Here is a 21,474-nt window from a genome sequence, read left to right on the forward strand (position 1 = left end):
ATGTCATCTTACTGTCACTTGCATATTTATGTCATCTTACTGTCACTTGTATATTTATGTAATCTTACTGTCACTTGTATATTTATGTCATCTTACTGTCACCTGTACATTAAGGTCATTTTAACATTACCTGTATATCACTGTCATCTTACTCTTTCTTCCCTATACAGCTTGCCATCACCTGTATATTACACTCTAATTTTACTGTATAACCTGTATCATATTTTCATGTTACTCTCACCTGTAGATTACTTTGCTATTTTACTGCCACCTGTAGATTACTCTGCCATCTTACTGTCACCTCTAGATTACTCTGCCACCTTAATGTCACATGTAGATGAGTCTGCAATCGTACTGTCAACACCATATTAGTCTGTCAGCTTACTGTCACCTGTAGAATACTCTGCCATTTTACTGTCAGCTGTAGATTATTCTGCAATCTTTTTGTCAACTCCGTATTAGTCCATCATCTTACTGTCACCTGTAAATTAGTCTGCAGTCTTATTGTCAACACCATATTAGTCTGTCATCTTACTGTCACCTCTTTAATACTGTCACCCAGACAATGCATGAAAATTACATTTTTATGATTTTGTCACAATATATAGTGTATAATGAAAATTATGGAAAAATCACCGATTTCATTCCAAATTAATTTTATAAAAATATGAATCAGTAACTCTTTCAAAACCGAGCAGTTGTAATTTTAATAATTAAAAAATAGAAATTGAAAGGTACATTTGAACTACATGTAATTCACCTCATGGTGAACCACTCTCAAAATGGGATGTTTGTAAAGTCTATATCTTGTCAACCACTCTCAAGATGGGATGTTTGATGTAGGAATAATGATAAGTGGAAATTATAATTGAGAGACAAAATGTCGTAATTGGGAGTTCTGCAAAATCAGGAGATATGTGATCGTGGGGTATTCATGGAATGACCCCAAAAACATGATTCTTTCTCCCCGCATGAGAGTTGACATGTGTGCTACTGCTCTCAATATGGATGTTTATAAATTCTATTTCTTGTCAACTACTCTCAGTATGAGATGTTTATAAATTCTATTCCTTGTCAACTACTCTCAGTATGAGATGTTTATAAATTCTATTTCTTGTCAACTACTCTCAGTATGAGATGTTTGTAAATTCTATTTCTTGTCAACTACTCTCAGTATGGGATGTTTATAAATTATATTTCTTGTCAACTACTCTCAGTATGGGATGTTTATAAATTATATTTCTTGTCAAATACTCTCAGTATGGGATGTTTATAAATTATATTTCTTGTCAACTACTCTCAGTATGGTCTGTTTGTAAATTCTATTTCTTGTCAACTACTCTCAGTATGGTATGTTTGTAAATTCTATTTCTTGTCAACTACTCTCAGTATGGGATGTTTGTAAATTCTGCCTCTTGTCAACCTCTCTCAGTATGGGATGTTTGTAAATTCTGCCTCTTGTCAACCTCTCTCAGTATGGGATGTTTGTAAATTCTATTTCTTGTCAACCACTCTCAGTATGGGCTGTTTGTAAATTATATCTCCTGTCAACCACTCTTAACATGGCATGTCTGTAAATTATCTCTTGTCAACCACTCTCAATATGGCATGTTGCAAATTCTATATTTCCAGGATTTCCAAATAGATCCATGTATCTATTGATTTCATGAATTTAAATGTTTCATATATGCGAAAACTTTTTAACAGTATTAATATAACAATGAACTCCTCCTTCTAGAACATTTGTATGCTGAAAAGCTCTAGAAAAATTACCTTTTTAATGTCTGATGTAAACATGATAGAACTGTATGAGTGTTTTAATGTAAGAGAAAATGGCAGTTGCTGTCTGTGAGTAATAGAGAGGTATATGACTGACACATGAAATAACAAGCGCATGGTGTGTTTGTAATTACATGTCAGATCAGAAAGAATACATTTCTTCCGACATCATTTAATAGTGTTTTTATAATGAAAGATCTGATAAAAATACATTTCCAATGTTATTTAAAGACTTTATTATAATTTACAGTTATTGCACATATTTTTGATAAAACTAATTATATTCATTGCATAATGGTTATTTTTTTTCTCATTACAAGATGCCCTCTGGACAAAAGATAAGAATGCAGATCTCCATGACAACAAGGAGCACATTTTGCGACTCATGGAGGAGCTAAACATCATTGCCAAGCCACAATTGTACATCGAGGCTGTATCGGAAGTCAAGGTCAGTTGATTCTAAATGATGAATATTCATCCAGTTAATGAGTCTACTCAGTCATTTTATTTTAAACGATGAATATTAATCCAATCAAAAAGTCCACTCCAGGTCAGTTGATTTTCAACGATGAATATTCATCCAAATAATCCACACGAGATCAGTTGATTCTAAATGATGAATATTCATCCAGTTAATGAGTCCATTCAAGGTCCTTTGATTATCAGTGATGCATATTCACCCCATTAATTAGTCAAGTGAAGGTCAATTGATTCTAAGCGATATGTGTGTATGTGATTTGGACTTTTAACATAGTTTTTTTTTAAATCATTCATATCACTACAGAGTCTGCAGTGTGACAGTTTATAGTGGTGCCTAGCAGGCATGTAGCATCATGTTCCACCAAGTTACATTATCCTGACACTAGGCCAAACAGTCCTAAAATTAATCTCTTAATGCTGAGTACCAAGCGAAACAGCTGCTAGTACCATTTTTGTAAGTCTTTGATATGACTCGGCCAGGGTTAAAACCTGCAACATCCCTCATCCAAGGCAGACACTCCAATCACCTGGGCCACCGGAGCAGATGTAAATGATGAAGATTTATCTAATTAATGAGTCCACTCAAGGTCATTCTAAATGATGAATAGTCATCCACACAAGGTCATTTGATTCTTAATTATTACTATTCAGCCAATTAGTCCACAATAATAAGTTCAGGGTACAATAAAAGAAACTATTAATGCATGAATTTTCTTATTGATTCACCCACAGACACAATCGGGGACTACTCAGCTCATAACTGAGTCATCCCATGAACGTTTTTGACTCAAAACGAACCCTGCCTACCCAAATTTGTCCATAACAGGATCGGTCCACATCACATACTCGACCCATTTTATACCCATTCTTTCAGTCCATGATTTATTCCAGTAATATACTAGTAATGTGAATGTAATGTTCAACAGCCATTTTATTCTTTGTACATTTCTTTCAGTGGCCATTTACTTTTGCAAAAGAAATATAGTGGGAAAAAATCATAAACCCAGAGTAATTAAATAACGTACTGCACAATCAATATTTTGAAACTGTCAGTGTCCTGCTGCTGTTAATTGTTAATTGAGCTGAAGATAGTATGTGTCTGCTCTACTCACTTGTGATTGTAAACATGTGTAACATTCACATGTTTGATCTGATTAACATCACACTTCCATTCATATACAGTTAATTTTGTATCAACCCTAAATATTTTCCAGTATATTAAGTTTAAATTGTCTCTGTCCTCGCAAGACTGCTATCAAAGTTTGAGTTAAATAGATATTAATTTGTTAAAAAAGATAAGCACAGAGAAAAAGCAAAGGTTTCTTATTGGTATGTATTTATGTTTTTAGTATGTAATCATAATGGCTGAGTATGTGGTGGGTAGATTTCTTGTATAAATTGTTATGGACCAGATCTGTAATGGGCCAACCTTGTGATGGGCCAACTCCATTATGGTTCGAGATATCCAATTACCCCACAGAAACATTGCAAAAGAACAAGGGTAGTGATGGATGCGAAACATCCCAGATATGATATCCAGTATATTTGTGTCAATCAGTAAATATTAAATGGTCCATACTAAGAAGTATATCCATGTCAATACAGTAAATATTAGATGGTTACAGATATGTAGTGTATTTGTGTCAGTATAGCAAATATTTACAAGGGCCCTGAGAAGTGGCATATTTGTGTCAATACCTCAATTATCAAAGGACTTTGCACAAGAGGATTATATAAAAGTGATTTAAATTCTCGCCATGGTGCAACAGTTGATACTGTTATGGAGAAAATATTGGAAATGGGTACGTCTATATTATATTGTAATTATCTCAATAACTATAGTAATGACAAATCTCTAAAGGGCATATAGAGTGACTGTGAAACTTCTTGTATACCATCGGGTCCAAAAATACAGAGTGTAGAATAATTGTCTCAGGTATACCGCCAAGGAGGGATGAAGTTTGTGTGAAAATGTTCATTTACTCTGATCGCAATACAGGACTTTTCACCAAAGACAACAATGGTACAGTGAACTTACAGATATATCAGAAAGATTGAATCCACTTGTCCAATAGCAGTATGGTATTTACTCTTTAAAAATATGGATCAGAACACAAACTTTTATTAAAATATGTTAGACATGAGTAAGATAGTGTCTGTACTGTGGGGATGTAGAAATAGGCAATATAAAACAATTTGGATTGAAATATCACTTACACAGTCCAAACCATTACTTCTGTGTTCTGCATATAGACCTCCCAAGTTCCACCTCTGAATGGGGTGATGAATACAAACTGAAACTGAAAAGGCCTTTCTAAATGAAGAATATGAGACATTAATTATAGGTGACCTTAAAATTGATCTGTTGAAAAGATCATCGAGAATGATCAAATTTCTTCCTGACATAATTGGTCCCAAATGACTGATAAACCAACAAGGATAACTGAAAGCAGTGCTACACTTATTGACCATATAATTACACAGTATAACAGACAAGAAAATGTTAGTGAAAATGTCATAAGTGACTACTACCCAGCGTTTATGACCACTCGCCACATCTTTCTTTCACACAGAAGTAAAAGTATAAAGAAATGAAACATTTTGATAAAAGGAATTCCTTCACAATCTGGCTCAAATGCCTTTGAATGAGATTGAAAATAGTTTTAACATTAACACTTATCTTGACATGTGCTATGGACTTTTTAATGTTTTAAACAAACATGCACCAACAGTAAAACATGTCAAACTTCATTATCAACAGAAATGGATAACTTGTGAACTAAAGGATTCTGGATATAAAATGGACACATTTCATAAACATTAAAGACTGGAAAAGCTACAGAAAATGGCGAAATAAAGAAACCTTCTTAATAAATGAATCTGATAAAATTTACGATGCAGCTCGTATTATAGAAAATATTGTTGCAGTATCCGAAGTAGCTCAGTCCAACAAAAAAGTGCACCATTCCAACTCAGTTGAATTTTAATGACTTCATTGTTTCTTCAGTGCAGGATATAGCTGACATGTTAAAGATGTTCTTTATTAATATAGAGAGTGTATATTTTGACAGTGAACAAAATGGTTGTAAGTGAATATAATATAATTTACTATGCAGCTTATATTATAGAAATTAAACATTCTAGCTTCTTGTTGCAGCATCCGAATGAGCTTAGTCCAACAAAAAAACGCACCATTCCAACTCAGTCGAGTTATAATGACAGCTATGCTTTTTCAATGCAGGATATAGCTGACATGTTTAAGCTTTTCTTTATCAATATAGAGAGTGTATATTTTGACAGTGAACACAATGGTTGTAAACCAGACTTAAACCTATCATAACCATTGTAAAGGCTAGAGTTCCTGATGATGTACAATTTGCCTTTGATAGTGTGAGCCAAACTGAATATTCTCTACGCCCTTAGCAAAATCAACATAAAAATGTTGTGTGGTACAAATGAGGTGGAATCTAATGTGCTACAGTTATCAGCACTGTTAACTATTTGATTAACCTCATCATTACTTTAGGTGTCTTCCTTAATAAATTAAAGCGTGCTTAAATTGTTCCCACATTTAAACAAGGATATATAAGGGATTCTGGAATTTATGGACTGATTTCTATACTTCAGCTTTATCAAAGATTTTTGAACAACAGGTTTATAACTACTTGAATACCTTTTCCCTTTACTACAAGGAGCAATCATGCTTCTGCAAATAACATTCGTGTCAAACAACTCTCACAAAATGAACAGATTAATGGCTGGAAAAAATGAATAATGTTAACCAAATTAAAACTATTTCTAGATTATAGGAAAGCATTTGATCTAGTTTCATATGATATTCTACTATGTAAGCTGTTGTTATGCTTGGCTGATTCTTCATGTCCCCATAGATTCATCATCATCAGATATGTTCACAGGATAAAAATTATTATTATTACTATTATTATTATTATTATAGCAGATTCTTCAAATGTTCTAGAAAATGTCTAATGGTAAGCCTTGTTAGATTGAGCATCATTTGTTCAAGGGATCATTGTTTGATTGTACATGTGTATTTTCTTATACCAGCCTATGCTTTGACACATGAAACAGTTGTATCACTGCCAACTATCGCCATTATTAATTAATCCATTCATTTGTCAGGATGTGAATTATTTCCTTGCTCCATGCATGCTTCATGCGGAAACACCAAGAGAAGTTGTCTTCCCCGAACCTCATCCTCAGATGGAGAGCTCGTCAGTCTTGTGCTATGTCTTCACTGGAAAATTTCTTCCAGCACCAATTTTCCACCGACTTCTCGCTGCCTGTGTTGCTCACTGGCCACTAGCAACAAAGAAGACGGAGACAACACTTGAGAATCAGATATTCTGTGGCTGTGGTGTTTTTCAACTTGACCAGTACCACAAACTGACCCTGCAATTTTGGGACTACATCATATCCATGAGAGTCACAAGACAGGGAATCAAAGACAAGACTCCATCTTCCAAGCTGTGTATTGAGGTGAGAGAGTTTATTGCCAAGGTACTCAACAAGATTATTGGATACCTGGGTCATAGCCTGCAGTTCGAGGAGTTTATTCAGTGCCCTGAATACAATGGTGAAAGTGTCAACAGCCTTATCCAGGTGTCCCTGCTGAAAGAGAATGCAGAAGTACGCTGTGACTTCCATGACAACATAATCGAGTCAAACAAGTTTTTGAAGTTTTGGTTTGAAGGTCAGGTGAGTAAAAGCAGAATATCTTTGTTAATAGCTTTCCAAAGGGAATTCCCAGTTTGTTTGAATATCTTGGAGAAGTCGCAAGTGTTTTGATGAATTGACCCAGTGTATCAACTGTCACTAGACACTACAAACTGCATTACACCTATGTAAAACAAAATGTTGGCTATGCCACGGTGGGTGGGGTACAAATGACCTTCCTTGAGGTGAAAGGGACAAGAGACAGTGAAGGGCAGGTTGCCCTATGACATTAAATTCTTCCTTTGGAAACAGTTAAGCTGATTATTTATTCAGATGGTTCTAGAACTAAATGGAAGGTTTATTGTTGATATCAGTTCATTTGTTAGCAAGAGAATTAATGATAACACATGTCATGCCATGACCCACAAATTAGACCAGAAATGGAAATAATATAAATGAAGCATAGTTGTAAATTTCACATAAAAGCAAACATAAATTTTAACAGTATTACAACCATAAAATATTTATAGTGTATCATGAATTATGACATTATTACAACCATAAAATATTTATAGTGTATCATGCAAACAAAATGTCAGTTATGTAGAGTTTTATATGTCACTCATTCTTAGTCTTCCAAGACATGCACATGACATACAAAGAACAATTTAAAATTACATTGCACTATTACCCTAAAAAATGATTTTTGTATCTATATTGTTCTAGATGAGCTTATTTTGTTTCTTTTCCATTCTTCAGATTACTTCAAGATTATCAATCACAGATATACCCTTGAATTAAATGTTGGCATGATCAAATCTTCATATCTCCATTGCTTGCAATAATACATAATAATCACACCAAATTTCGGGTATAGATCAGTATAATTTCAAATTCTACCAAAATTTGCAATGCACCCAAACAAGCATTACATGTTAATATACAGTCCACGGAGGCCATTTGTGTTAGAGATCCAAACTGTCTAGAAATATTTACACTTTAGTAATACTCCTCCTCTGTTTCAGGAGAGCCGAGGGAAAAGTGAAACAAAGACAGGTAAGCAAATGGAAAATGAACTTTATTAGACCTTTCCAAGCACGAGTCTGCATGCATTTCTTTCCATATTTCATGATTACTTTTGTCAGTCTTGGGCTTTACTGGTAATAGAGAAGAAGAGCTTATGTGATGGTTCATTGTCTGTTGGTTTCTTACTCTTCCTAAACTGTTTGTAGGATTTCGATGAAACTTTACACATATAATCATCCAAGATGTATTTATTTCTCAAAAGGTGTCACTTGGAAATTCAATATAGTGGCTATCTTGAAAATCTTTAATTGCTTACTTGTTTTGAATGGATGGTTGAATGGCTGGTTATGTCAACATGGAGTTTGCACTGAAAGATTTTGTATAATATCTAGTTCATCCTAAATGACGATGATGATATACTGACACCAAGTTTGACTGCAAAATCATATATATTAAAAAATTTTATTATGACTGCTTCTCATAAATAAAAATGATGACATAGAGTTTTCGTTCAAAGACATATCGTGGGGTATCGTTGGTCCAGAGTCACAACAATGCTGCTCTTACATCCAATATGGCCACAGTGGTGACCATCTTGAAAATCTTGCTTTTGCTATTATTTCTGAATGGATTGTTATATTGACATGGAGTATTTAAAAAAAAACCTTGTAATAAAATCTACTTGATTACAAATTAAAATAATTTCAGTCATATATCTAGTATAGCCACCATGACTGTCATCTTGAAAATTGTATGTTGCTATTCCTCCTGACTGGATGGTCTTATTGACGGACGTATTTACCTGATTGTTTAGTTGGTTCTAAATTCAAATGAAGCTGATTACATTTAATATGGTTGCCATAGAGGTCAATATGAAAATAGTATTATTATTCAAGAATATTGGAGCTGGTTTCATCATCACTTATCAGCTTAAAAGAAAAATCATGTTATATTTCATTCCTGGAAATTCCTCTCAGCCAGTGGAATGTCAATCTATTCATAAGACATGTTTTGTTTTCCATGACACAGACAAGGACAAAACTTTGAAAAATAGAAGTGATCACTATATTTTAAGTTTATTTGCCAAATCCCTTCCACTTCAAAGGCTTGAAAGGTTTTTCTGTTTCATACTGAACACTACCATTTACTCTTCTGTTTAAAAGTTGTATTTTGTTTACTGTAAACTGCAATTTCTGTGTATAAGTTACTGATCATCTTGTTTGGAGAAGTGGGTAGGGCAAGATTTTCTTTGATAAACAAAATTTGTCTTTGACAATATTTTTGTTCTGATTTCTAGAAAGACAAACAATATCCACTAAGATTAGTTTAATAAAAACTAAAATATCAATGGATAAAATTCAGAACAATTCCTGATTTGAAACAAGATCCCCCAATTCAAAAATGAAAAGTTGGGTACCTAAAATTATAAAAACATCCTTGTACTGTCAGTCAGAAGATATCAGCACTTTCAATAATGGATATAAATGCATTTGCTGTTTTGAGGTTTTTTATTTTCATCGCCATGGATATCCAAATCATTTAGAAGGCAAGTCATAGTAGTGTGAACCTACTGCAATTAATTTCCTTAACGTGATTCTTTTGGTGGGGTAAGCATACTAGACTCTTGAAGAAAATGAATGTTCAATTTATCCATGCCATGTGAAGCTAACTCCTGAATGAGTAGTGTATTATTTAATCATAAATTATGCTAAATGTTAACTGGGGTTTTTGAAAGTGATAGATTGAAGCAATGTTATATCTCTCTTTCTCTCTTCAGACTCAGATTTTACTATTCTCATACTAAAATGTATACAATTATTTTTTATAATTTTTTATTTGTAAACAAAATTTGGATGTATGATAGAGTTTTGTAGAATGTATACATAATGCCATATTTGTTAGGGATAAGAAGTGTATCATGTAAGGACTGACTTGTTCTGATTGTTGGAAGCATTACATTAATTGTTGTAAATCTACAGAAATGTGCTAGCTACATGTATTTAATAACAATGTTCAGTTCAAAATGTTGCTTTCTTCCAGTATAGGCTACCTGGTAATACTCCCCACCTGCAATCCATGTCTACCAAACAGTATAAAATTTCCCAAACCAAATAAGGAGTTATTTTAAAGAAAGTTTCCAATACTCTGGAACTCTGCTCTGGAATAGTATTCCAGTTGAGATTAGAAATGATCACTCTATTTACTGCTTCCAAACCCAATATATCCAGTGGCTTCAGAGATGCAACTAAAATAAATAAATTCCTTTGTATGAGGGCCTCAAGGTAGATTAGTTTTTTAGCTAATTGTGTTTCCCTCTTTAAATAATAAATTATTATTATAATAAAACATGTAGATTCTAATTAGACAATTTGCATGGCAGGCAGCTACCCTGACATCATATATATGTGTTTTAGTACATACTGTTAAACAACACATGCATGCCTTTCTCCTGAGACTAAAAAAGTGGCCATGTATAATTGATTCTGATATCATTTTTCTTCACACAGCTGCAACATCCCATCCCACAAATCCATTTGAATTGCCAACACAGGTTCCCAGTCAGACAGGGAAAGGTAATATAATACTCTGTTGAAGGAGCATCTAATAAGTACTGTGCTTTGTATTTACATGTTTACATATGATGATAAATGGGCTGATTTTAATTCACTTAAACACATTAATATTATAGCAGGGGAATGGAAACAATGTGCTTTTCCCAAAAGATACACTAAGGCAGCTGACTCTGCATGGCTGGTATGTGTGGGTATCAAGACACACAAGGGTTGCTGGCACTGCATGTCATTGTGTGTGTGTGTGTGTGTGTGTGTGTGTTATCTGAAACTGTGAAACTTTGGGAGAGGATGCATCTTGATGAGTACTTCTAACACATTAGAAAATAGGTTGGCCTTTATTTTTGAGCTTCATTCAGTTTGGTTAAACTGTGTCTGTCTGAATCATCAAGCCAGATGATCATATCCGTCTGTTATTGCTTTCATCAAAAGGAAAGGAAACTGGTATTTTACAGTTTAAGGAATTGGGATGCAAGGTCCTGTGTTTTAGCTCATAAACCTACAAGGCTTTATGTGCTCTCAAGGTATGCTGTTATACCTAGATATAATGTTGTACTTAGATGCCTGTTATACTGAGATATAATATTATACTTAGATGCCTGTTATGTCTCGATATAATGATATACTGAGATGCCTGTTATACCTAGATATGCAGTAATGCCTAGATATCATGTTATGCCTAGATATGCTGTTATACCTAGATATGTTATACTTAGATGCCTGTTATGCCTAGATATAATGCTATATTCAGAAGCCTGTTATACCTAGATATGCAGTACTGCCTAGATATACTGTTATACCTAGATATCATGTCATGCCTGGATATACAGTAATGCCTAGGTATGATGTTATACCTAGAAGATATACTGTGACACCTAGATTGATGAAAGTTGGTAAGAGGATGCTTCATGATGAATATTACATCTTTGTAAGCGTTATTCACAGTGACACATTATCATGCATCACTTGAAAATTTTTTTAATATTATTTTAATTCTTATGTTTTCAAGCTCTGTTCATGCTAAATCATCCAATTAACTTAATGATTATTTGTTTGTCTATTACTACCACACCCTTAGAATAAAATACAAGACATTGTGATCTACCTAAGAGCATTATAGAGGCTTCAGTTAAGCTTTCACATTGAGACCATAACCAATATGCTTTTAGCATCCTGTATTGGTACTGTTAAGTCACAATTCATAAAACATGGTGAGGAAAATGGGGGATGCATCTTGATAACTACATCCACTTCACAAAGGTAGGTCACTGTTACTCATAGTTTATACTTACATGACAGTTTCAAACATCATGTCAGACTCATCACTCTTTATGATTTTATACTACATTTAAGTAATAATGAAATAGGTTTAAGTACATGCTATAAATGTTGTACCAAGGTTTCCTAAAGTGTCTTAAGATTCATCTGCATAAGCACTACCAGGACACCCTTATTGCAGATGCACGTCACTCTGGCCCATATTTCATGCTTCACCAACTTGGGCTAAGTCTTAATCATTGTATATGTCAGAAAGAGCATATTTGATGATTGTGTGCATCTGTTAAAGAGCCACAAATTTACAACCAAAAATGTGTGTGTGTGAACTTTTAAATTAATACATTGATTTCTGGTATGCTATGTACATTCAAACCCATCTGGAATTGTGAAACTTGAGTCTGAGTATTCTCACCCATGTGATGGAGAAATCTAGCTGTTTTGCTAACATTACTTTTTTATCTAGTCTAATCATCTTAAACCAGTTGTCTCAGTCAAGGTGTCCACACGCTACGGACTACATTATCAAGGGACTCAACCATTGTTGTCTTATGCTTTGCCTGATGGACCTAATTTCTGATCAAACAAATGCTAAAACTTTGGGACATTTAACAAAATAAATTTTTGGAGGAGAGAAAAATAACTTACCAAAAGAAGATTTAGAAAGAAAACGATAAAGATAAGACTACGAAAGTAAACTTAGCCGATTTGGCTTCAAAACGCATTACAAATTCTAGCGTGAGAAAATATCTATGTCAGAAACTAATACAAAAACAATGTTTCAGACACACAGGCAATACACATTGCTGGACACAAAAATCCCAACTCTCCCAGCAACTACAGAAAACTTAGTAATAGCCAGAAATGTGTTTTGTCAAGCATCCTTTCTTCTAATTTTGTTAAACATCCCCATTGTAACCCCAGTTGAATCAAAGATGTGCATGCAATATTTGATGACAAATAATGCACTTACCAGCCAGAGGGAATCATTTATCTGTCCACACGTTATTCCACAAAATTTCCTGTAGCAGATCCTTCCACTAGTAATAGCAATACATGTCATATTTTTAAGACACAAAACATAAATTTTCCAAAAATCATGAACCTGAAACTTCATCACATGGTTATCAGCTAGGGTCTGTATTTGGAGGGTCTTTCATACAGGGTGGTAATTTTACAATCAATATTAATTACGACACAAGTATGTTACAGACAGTTTCACTATCTCCAAAGAGAAGGAGAGTTATATACGATAGTGACACAGATCTCTAATTACCCATGAATAACCCAACCACGGACACTCATGCAAAATGTAACTTTTGTTACAATAGTAGCCTGTACACTACAATAGAGGTGTGGTACCTGTATTGTTTCATTCTTTACAGTATAATTTTTTAAATTGGAACTGACTAAAATGAAACATTTTCTTGTGATAAATATTAATTATTTACTCTTAATTTTATATAACATCTATATATTAAATGTGGTAATGCCTCAGTACTGTGCAATGTTTTATGTAATTTTTTTGGGTCACACATAAAAAACTGTACTTCGGATGACACACTCACGCCACAGTCCTCATTAAGATATTTATATTAATGCACCACATGTAAACATTGGCGCGTGAACTATATTACACAAGAAGTTATTTTTCCTTTAAAGGAAATTATTAGGTGAGGAAAAGAATATACGTTGGGGTTTGCAATGAGACAAGAAAATCCCAGTAGCAGGGTTACATTATATATCTCCCCCTCAGCAAGCCTCGAGGAGAGACAAATAAGATAACCGCTTGACTGGGATTTCCTTGTTTTGGTGAACACCCAACATAGATTATATTAATACCACCTGATTTCAGATGTAGGTCATTTGTGATTATGGTAATTAGATGGTAATTAGATGGATCGGTGGATTGATACGTAGGTAAGTGGCTTTACCATATGCCATCACCTATTGGATAAATAGTGCCAATTTAAGTTTGTTTTAAAGTGTAAGCAGATTTAAAGGTACATGGAAATATATGGGTTTCTTTATTAAAAGTTAGAAAAGGGGATACAGTCACTTAGGTCTGATTTCATTTTCAGCATGATAATATTCACCGTGGCCATTAGAGACTAGTAAAAGTTGAAGTGATCTATGTAATCATTGATTAATTGTAGTCTGTTGCAAATAAAGGCTAATCTATATCAAGGCCAGTGTGGTGGCCACCTTATATCTAGATGGAGTTTTCACTGAAATACTAATTAAATGGCTGAATCAATACTACTACCTCACTGAGAGCAAAGCAAGCACCTGTCAATATCAGTCGCTTACACTCAACATGAAAGGGAGGCATCTCAGCCCAAAACATTAAGCTTATTAAAGTTAATGCATATGATCTCATCCTTGTTACAACTTCCCTAAAGTTGCATCATCTGACAGCGGTGGCATTGATAAAGTATTTTCAGAATTGTAACATTCAGCTTCAATCCTCACCAGTTTAGATAATGTCATCATTCATTATGTGAACCAAGCATGGCATGTGACCAGCGATGTATCTTGCTAGTGTTTCGTTAGTAAGTGTGCTTCAAGCAATAGTTTTCATATTTTACTGGACTTAAACATGAATGGATATAAGGAGACATGATTTCAACAAATATGTAAATGTTTGGACAGCAATTTCACATCAGTGAATACTCTGAATATGTATTAAATCTACTATTCATATGCTAGCATGCAATAGCAAACACTGTAAGTTACATTAGTTTTGATTTCTGATGGCATAACTTTTCTTGTTTCTTGATAAATAAATTAGCCATGTCACTAATAGCTCAATTGTTTCCATTTCAGGCATCTATGATTCAGTATTGAGAAAACTGTCTGAAGATCTCATCTCTCCCAACTGGAAGTTCTTCTTCCGACAATTATCAGGTCTGTTTATCTTTCACATTTCTAATGCACTGGATAGCATACTAATTGCTTACAATAGACAACTGGGCTCTGTTTTTCTCTAATCTAATATGTTGAACTATGCTACTCTTCCTCAGACCTGGTACATTGATCTATGTCATGTTAATGCCCCTTGGTTGTGGTACATTTACTTGTGTAATGTTAATGCCCTCATTCATGGTACATTGATTTGCATAATGTAAATGTCCCTTGGTTGTGTTATAATGACTTGTGTAAATCTAATCCTATCAAACATGGTACATTGACTTGTTCAGTTATAATATTTCTCAGACACTGGCTTGTTTAATACTAATATCCTCAGTTTTGTTACATTGACGTGTTTAAATTTAATGCCTTTGAGACATGAAACACTGAGTTGTTTATACTAACATCCTCAGACATGGTACATTGACATGTTTAATGTTAATGCCTATGAGACATGGTACATTGACTTGTCTATTTTTAATATCACTCAGTCATGGTAGGTTGGCTTGTTTAATTTTAATATCACCTAGACGTGGTACACTGACTTGTTTAGTGATGTTACCCTCAGGTTTATTGCATTGACTTGTTTAATGATGTTACCGATATACATGATACTTGGACTTGTTTAATGTTGTTTCCCACAGACATGATGCATGTACTTGTGTATTGCTATTATGCACATACATGATACTTGGACTTGTTTAATTTAATGTTGCTTTAATAGAGTTCATTATCATTATTTCTTATAAAATACTGATTACCATGCTTGAATGCTTTTATTTCATATAACATTGTAGACAAATAACTTGACAAAATTCAATGTTTCTACACAAGCAGAGATATTTCTGTTGTGTTAGATATAGCATAATAAATGGTGTTGGGTGGAATGAAATCCATATGCAGAACTTAGATTGATAAGGTACTACAAAGATCTTTTTATAAAAGTCTTCCCACAAGTAGACATTAGTAACATTTTCATTGATAACATTTTTCTTGAGTATTGTTATATACAATGTACTGAGAATGTTGTCTGTAAAAATATGAGTTCTCATTAAAAGGTGACAATTTCATGATGTTGATTCAAGTTTTTAGGTACTAAACACCATTTTCAAAAGTAAACTGCAATATATCAGGGTGCCATTTATTGATTTTGATCCTGATATTCTTCGTGTTCGGGAAATATTGGCCACTTTTTAATTTTATTTATTTGAAAACAAAATGCATTATATGCGGGTTTATGAGTTATCCAGGTGCATATCATCGAGGAAGTCGTATTACTGTATTTTATTGCAGAAATCTGGTAAATTAAACGGCATGTAAATGACATTTTTTACAAATTAAATGTTGTGACCATAGGGAAATGATCACATTAGAAGTACTTACACCGCAAACATACAGAAAGATTACTGTCACATCAGACTTAGCACAGTAAATGTTGTTGGTGCAATTATATGCAGAATTTAGAACTGTGAAATAAAAAATAAATTTGTTGTTGAAGATACGAATTCATTCATTCAGTTTACTTTCAGTTCAAGAGATAGAACTGGAACGGGTACAAATCGACTACCCTGGGAATGTGCAGGAACAGATATATCAGCTTCTCCATCGTATGAACCAGTCAGGTAGCATAAATAAGAACAATATAATCCAGGCACTTAAAAGTATAAAGAGAAATGATCTGGTGAACAAGTACAGTAAAAAGGAATTTTCGGCTTGTTGAAATGGAATCCAGTTGTCCGGATTGTAAGTAGACTGCATATCATATGGTATTCATCATTAACCCAGTATATTAGAAGACAGATATTTTATATTGTATATCTGTCTGTAAGCATACAGTAAATACAGTGTAGATTATATGCAACTCCATCATTAATTCAATATTTTAACAGGGGGATACTGCAATACAATTTCTTTTTCTTTTACAGGACAGCAAGTACAGAGTATATTATATTTTAATGTTGTTTACTAATTGCTTTAGTTTGAAAATACTGTACTATCATTTGTCTGTAACTGGAATGTAAGTATAGTGTATGTCATAGCTTGTGAATAAGCTAATTTTTAGTGAGACTCCATATTTGTTTTGACAACTCATTAATATCCTTAATCTTATAGGAATCCATGGTAGATTGTTTCAGTACCAGTCTATGTCAGCTGCCTTTTTAATTGCACTTAAATACCATTTCATTTGGAATCAGTATAGCCAGTAATGACATACAAGTGCTGTTAAACCAACAAACATTGGAACTTCAAACATTTTAATGATGTTGTACATTGTCTTTTATTTTGTATATCAGTTAGAGTTCTAATATATGTACCTTGTTCTTCAAATATGCTACCAATCATAATACTTTTGGAGAAATAATACTGCCTCTCAAATTTCTCCCTCTCAGACAGCTAAAGGCTAAAAGTTATGAACCCACCTAGATGGTAGTTAGAGTGATCACCCCTTGATGCCAGAATTGGTGCCAAATCCTATGCATTTACAAAATCCATTAAAGCAGTTCAGAAGTTTTATACCTCAGAACAAGTTGGAGTACCGTAGTTTTAAAAGGGAAGAATAAACGGTGTATACATTTCCAGCTTTTCTGTTCCTTCCTACATTAACAACAACATTTCATACTTTTAAGTGTTAGCACTTTGCCATCTTCACACTTTGTACATACCTAAATGAGTTGAAATAGCATCCCCTCACAGTGCTGTAACCATTTTAATAAGAGCAGGTCTAATGCATAATATAGAAACTCATTTAGTATCACAGTATAATTTCTGCTATGTTTGGATACAAACAGGTAAATTTTCCATATTGTCTTGTCTTAGTGTACACTTCACAGTTGTATATGTCATTGTGACCATAGGATATATGAATCGTTACCTGGAACTGTTGTGGATCAGCCTAATCTACATATTGCTGCAAGACACTTTTGGTATATCATGTGGAGTTTGGTGCCTCAGTTTCGATGAGAATCATGTCTTGTTAAGTCATTTGTTACGTACATACTGGACTGATGAAATATTCCACCCACTTCCATCAGAATTCTGCCCTGCTCATTCCTCTACAGCTACACTTTTACTGCTCTGACATCAGGTGATCATTGACTAAGGAAAAAATATCTACTTTAAATTGATTCCATAATCTGACATTTTAGGCTGCATGCATTATCAGTTACAAATCCCAACATCCATAGATGCTTTTTCTTGCAGATGCCTTCCCTCACGTTGTACATCATGGTTCTACAAGCCCCAGCACACCAGTTTTCCATTTAGATTCCCTGTAGTTGATATGTAACATCAAGATCATGGGTTCAGTGTTGGATCTAACATCTCTTTTAATTTTTCAATACATGGAACACATAATACCTTCTCCCACACTAAATCTCACCTGACAGGCGTGGGAGCCTTTTTTATAGAAAGGTCCATGTCTAAAGCATGGAGGTCCAACATACTATGGTCATGTCTGTAACAGCAGCTATGAACTTACAACTGGTGGAACAAAATACAGTGCTTTCTGTCTCTGCTTTTCTTAAGGACCTTCTCAATTCCAAGCTTCACTCGCAACCTTCATCATGTAGCTCGTATTTTATTCAGGCTGACGAAATCCAAAAACAAGCCACCAAGGTTATCTTCTTTCCCTCTTTCACAGTCTCAGCTAAAGTGTGGAATTAGCAGGGCAATCAAGGAGGGATCACAAGGACATCCCTAGAACACAGACGACTGGTAGCCATCCATACCAGATTTACAATCATTGAAAATCAGTTATGTGGAACTAAAAGGGACAGAGTAAAAGTGAGGGAGATCGTTTGCGCCAGCATTTCCCTCTATAAGACTTTATCTCAAATTACATCATTTTATAATGGATCCTGGTAGAATGAAGACTCCAAGCATTAAGTACCAAATAGAGAAATTTGACATAATGACACGGACCTGACAATTGCTTTCTGGCTCTATCACATTCAGCACTGTTCCTCCTATACCCAGAATACCTTGCGCCATTCTTCACTTGGTCATTTACCTAAGAGTACTCAGGCAATTCTTTTGTGCTCTTTTTCTCTGACCTCATACTCAGCCTCATAAGGCATTTTTTATTATGTCTTGTCTATCATACATCAAATCTTTTGAAGTCATACCCGAGTCTCACACAGCATTTAGTATTATTTCTTGTCTATCACACGTCAAAGTCTTGTAAGTCCTACCCAGTCGCACAAGGCATTTTGTATTATGTAAGTAATAACCAATCTCACACCATATTTTGGTAAACTCTGTCAACATTGAGAAAGATAAAGACTAATGAAGAATACAATATCACTGTTCGAAATATACTCACCCATGTATAAAGGAACAGATTTTACAATTATCAAGTGAAATTTAAAAAAATGTGCAATTGGATGAATTTAGTGTGTGGAACTGGTCATGTAATCTATTGTTGTTGTTATTGTTGTTATAGGGTTTAACGCCATTTTTCAGCACAAGATAGGCTATACATGGCGGCCAGTATTAATGGTGGAGGAAGAACCCGGGAAAACCCCGGAAAGAACCACCGACCCGCGAGAAGCTACCGGCAAGCTTTCTCACATATCCACATTGGCCGAGCCCGAGACTCGAACCCACGCAGACAGAGGTGAGATGGCAGTGATTCGTGATGGAGAGCGCTTTAGACCACTCGGCCACTCGGGGCCCCCATGTAATCTATAATACCATCATTGCTGCATATTTTGCTGTCTCAGCTCATGCATTTGTTAAACTGAGTACTATTCAGATGCTGATTTGGAAGATAAATTACATCTGATAAAAATGTTTCTTAGTGTGATGAATTCTTGTGAAGTAAGATTCTAAAAAAAAAACTTTGAATATTTAATGACGTGCAAGATCAACCTTGATGACTGCAATTTTACCCATATGGCCAGAGATTACACTTGATGCGTTATATGAACAATTGCATAGAAACATCAGGTTATGTCATAATTTCTGTATTTCCAGTCATGTTACAGTGTTCAAAGTCACTCTTTCAGCAGTATATTGACATTAACAAGATATTTAATGTATGACATGGAAAACTCACCCTCCCTAAACATCATATTAAAGCTATGGATACCCTAGGTTTATTACAGTATTTTAAAAGAGGGTTTCACCTGAGTACGTTTTATGATGTCCAGATGGTCCTACATGAAATGATTACACTGATACATTCAGTATGGCGGACACAGTGGCCATCTTGAAAATCTTACGATGGCTACTCCTCCTTTGTCCTATTGATTTTCACTAACATACCTTATGTGAGATCTAGTTGGTCCTAAATGAACGTGGTGCAGATCTGACATGCAATATGGCCACCATAGCAGCCATCTTGAAAATCTTGTTATTCCTACTCCTCCTAATGGAAAGTCATACAAACATAGACTTTTTACCAGAAGGCTTCTTATGATGTCTAGTTAGTAGTAAATGAAAATAGTGCTGATATCCAATGTGACCACCACGCTATCGTGAAAATGTTGCTGCTACTGCAAGATAGGAAGTCATAGCCACATGGCGTTTTCACCAGAAGACTAATTATGATATCTAGTTTGTCCACAATTAAACAAAGCTGTTATGACCTCACATCTAGCTGCCATGACAAACTTGTTAAAATCTCCTGAATGGATGATCTTATCAACATGGGATTGCCACCAAAATGTTTGTAATGGTAGATACGTTGTTCTATTTAAAAAGTGTGCCCCTGTTACATTTGATATGTCTACCACAGTGGATAATTTGACATTCATATTGCTCAATAAGATTGGACACTACTGCAACCATCATTCATAAAGAAAGAAAATGCTTCGTTTTAAATTCCTGGAAAATTATTTTAGGTCAATAGAGTATGATTTCCGTTGTGGGATTATTGTATCTTAACAACATAGTTGAATGCAAGAAAGTTCTAATTAAGCTTTAGATGTTAGATATTAATGATGGAAAATAAGGTTAGGATCCTTTAGAGTTTGCTGCTCTCTCTGAAATACACATCTAGATAGTTTTAAACTGTATGCAGTTATCCATTTCCAATAATATCTAGATGTTTGTTCTAAACTATATACAATTTTCTATTTCAGGTAAGAAAGCATTTTATTCTGTTAACTCAAGGAGCATGGACATAGAATGGATGTCACTTCTATCAAGGAAGGAACTTGGACATGGTATGGTTGTCATTGATGCGAAAGACTTTGTAGTCGTATTTGAGTTATTTTTACCATGTATTCTGAGAACAGTGACCACTAAAGGATTCTGATGGAACTAAAAAGTGTGTGTTTCTTTGTGTTAGTCTTATTTTTATGTTTTACATTGTCATAAGAAAATAAGACACATTTATTGCGGTGGATAATACAATTTTGTGGGATTTATTTTCATAATCGCACTCCGAGACAATTGAGTCCCTAAACGTTTACCACTTAAATTGCCAGTTATTATTATTTATGCCATTTGATTTATTTTTGTTGTAGAAATTTGTGCACATTTTTATGTCATGTGTTTTATGTTTTATATAGAATTTTGTGTGCACTTTATATCAGTGTTTTATTTTGATATAGCATTTCATTTGCATTTTAATGTCAGACTTTTTATTTTGTTGTGTTTTATTTTATGATATAACATTTTTTTTATGTGTTTTTATGTTAGGTTTTGTATTTTTGATGATAATTTTGGGTGCATTTTGATGCAAAAGTATGTTGGTTTAAAGTCGATTGTATACTTGTGAATGTTCACAAATAATTTTGATGAAGACAAATTT

The 21,474-nt window shown here is 34.2% G+C and overlaps 1 protein-coding gene across 2 annotated transcripts in view; it reads left to right on the forward strand.

Moving 5' to 3' along the window:
• Positions 1 to 21,324, forward strand: part of LOC149774672 (uncharacterized) — a 76,843-nt gene extending 55,519 nt beyond the window's left edge. Inside the window, exons 9-15 of one of the 2 annotated variants that reach the window (XM_089944925.1) lie at positions 2,100 to 2,227; positions 6,403 to 6,978; positions 7,962 to 7,992; positions 10,470 to 10,535; positions 14,634 to 14,714; positions 16,247 to 16,460; positions 20,801 to 21,324. In XM_089944925.1, coding sequence (XP_089801051.1) covers positions 2,100 to 2,227; positions 6,403 to 6,978; positions 7,962 to 7,992; positions 10,470 to 10,535; positions 14,634 to 14,714; positions 16,247 to 16,437 — 1,073 coding nt within the window. In that variant the 3' untranslated portion in view covers positions 16,438 to 16,460; positions 20,801 to 21,324. Of the gene's footprint in view, positions 1 to 2,099; positions 2,228 to 6,402; positions 6,979 to 7,961; positions 7,993 to 10,469; positions 10,536 to 14,633; positions 14,715 to 16,246; positions 16,461 to 18,357; positions 18,488 to 20,800 lie in introns of those variants that run through there. The other variant, XM_089944926.1, reaches the window with a different exon arrangement.
• Positions 21,325 to 21,474: the final 150 nt, after the last annotated feature.

The sequence above is a fragment of the Sinohyriopsis cumingii genome, unplaced genomic scaffold (genome assembly GCF_028554795.1).
Source record: "Sinohyriopsis cumingii isolate HCF-2022 unplaced genomic scaffold, ASM2855479v2 utg000160l, whole genome shotgun sequence".
Taxonomy (NCBI): domain Eukaryota; kingdom Metazoa; phylum Mollusca; class Bivalvia; order Unionida; family Unionidae; genus Sinohyriopsis; species Sinohyriopsis cumingii.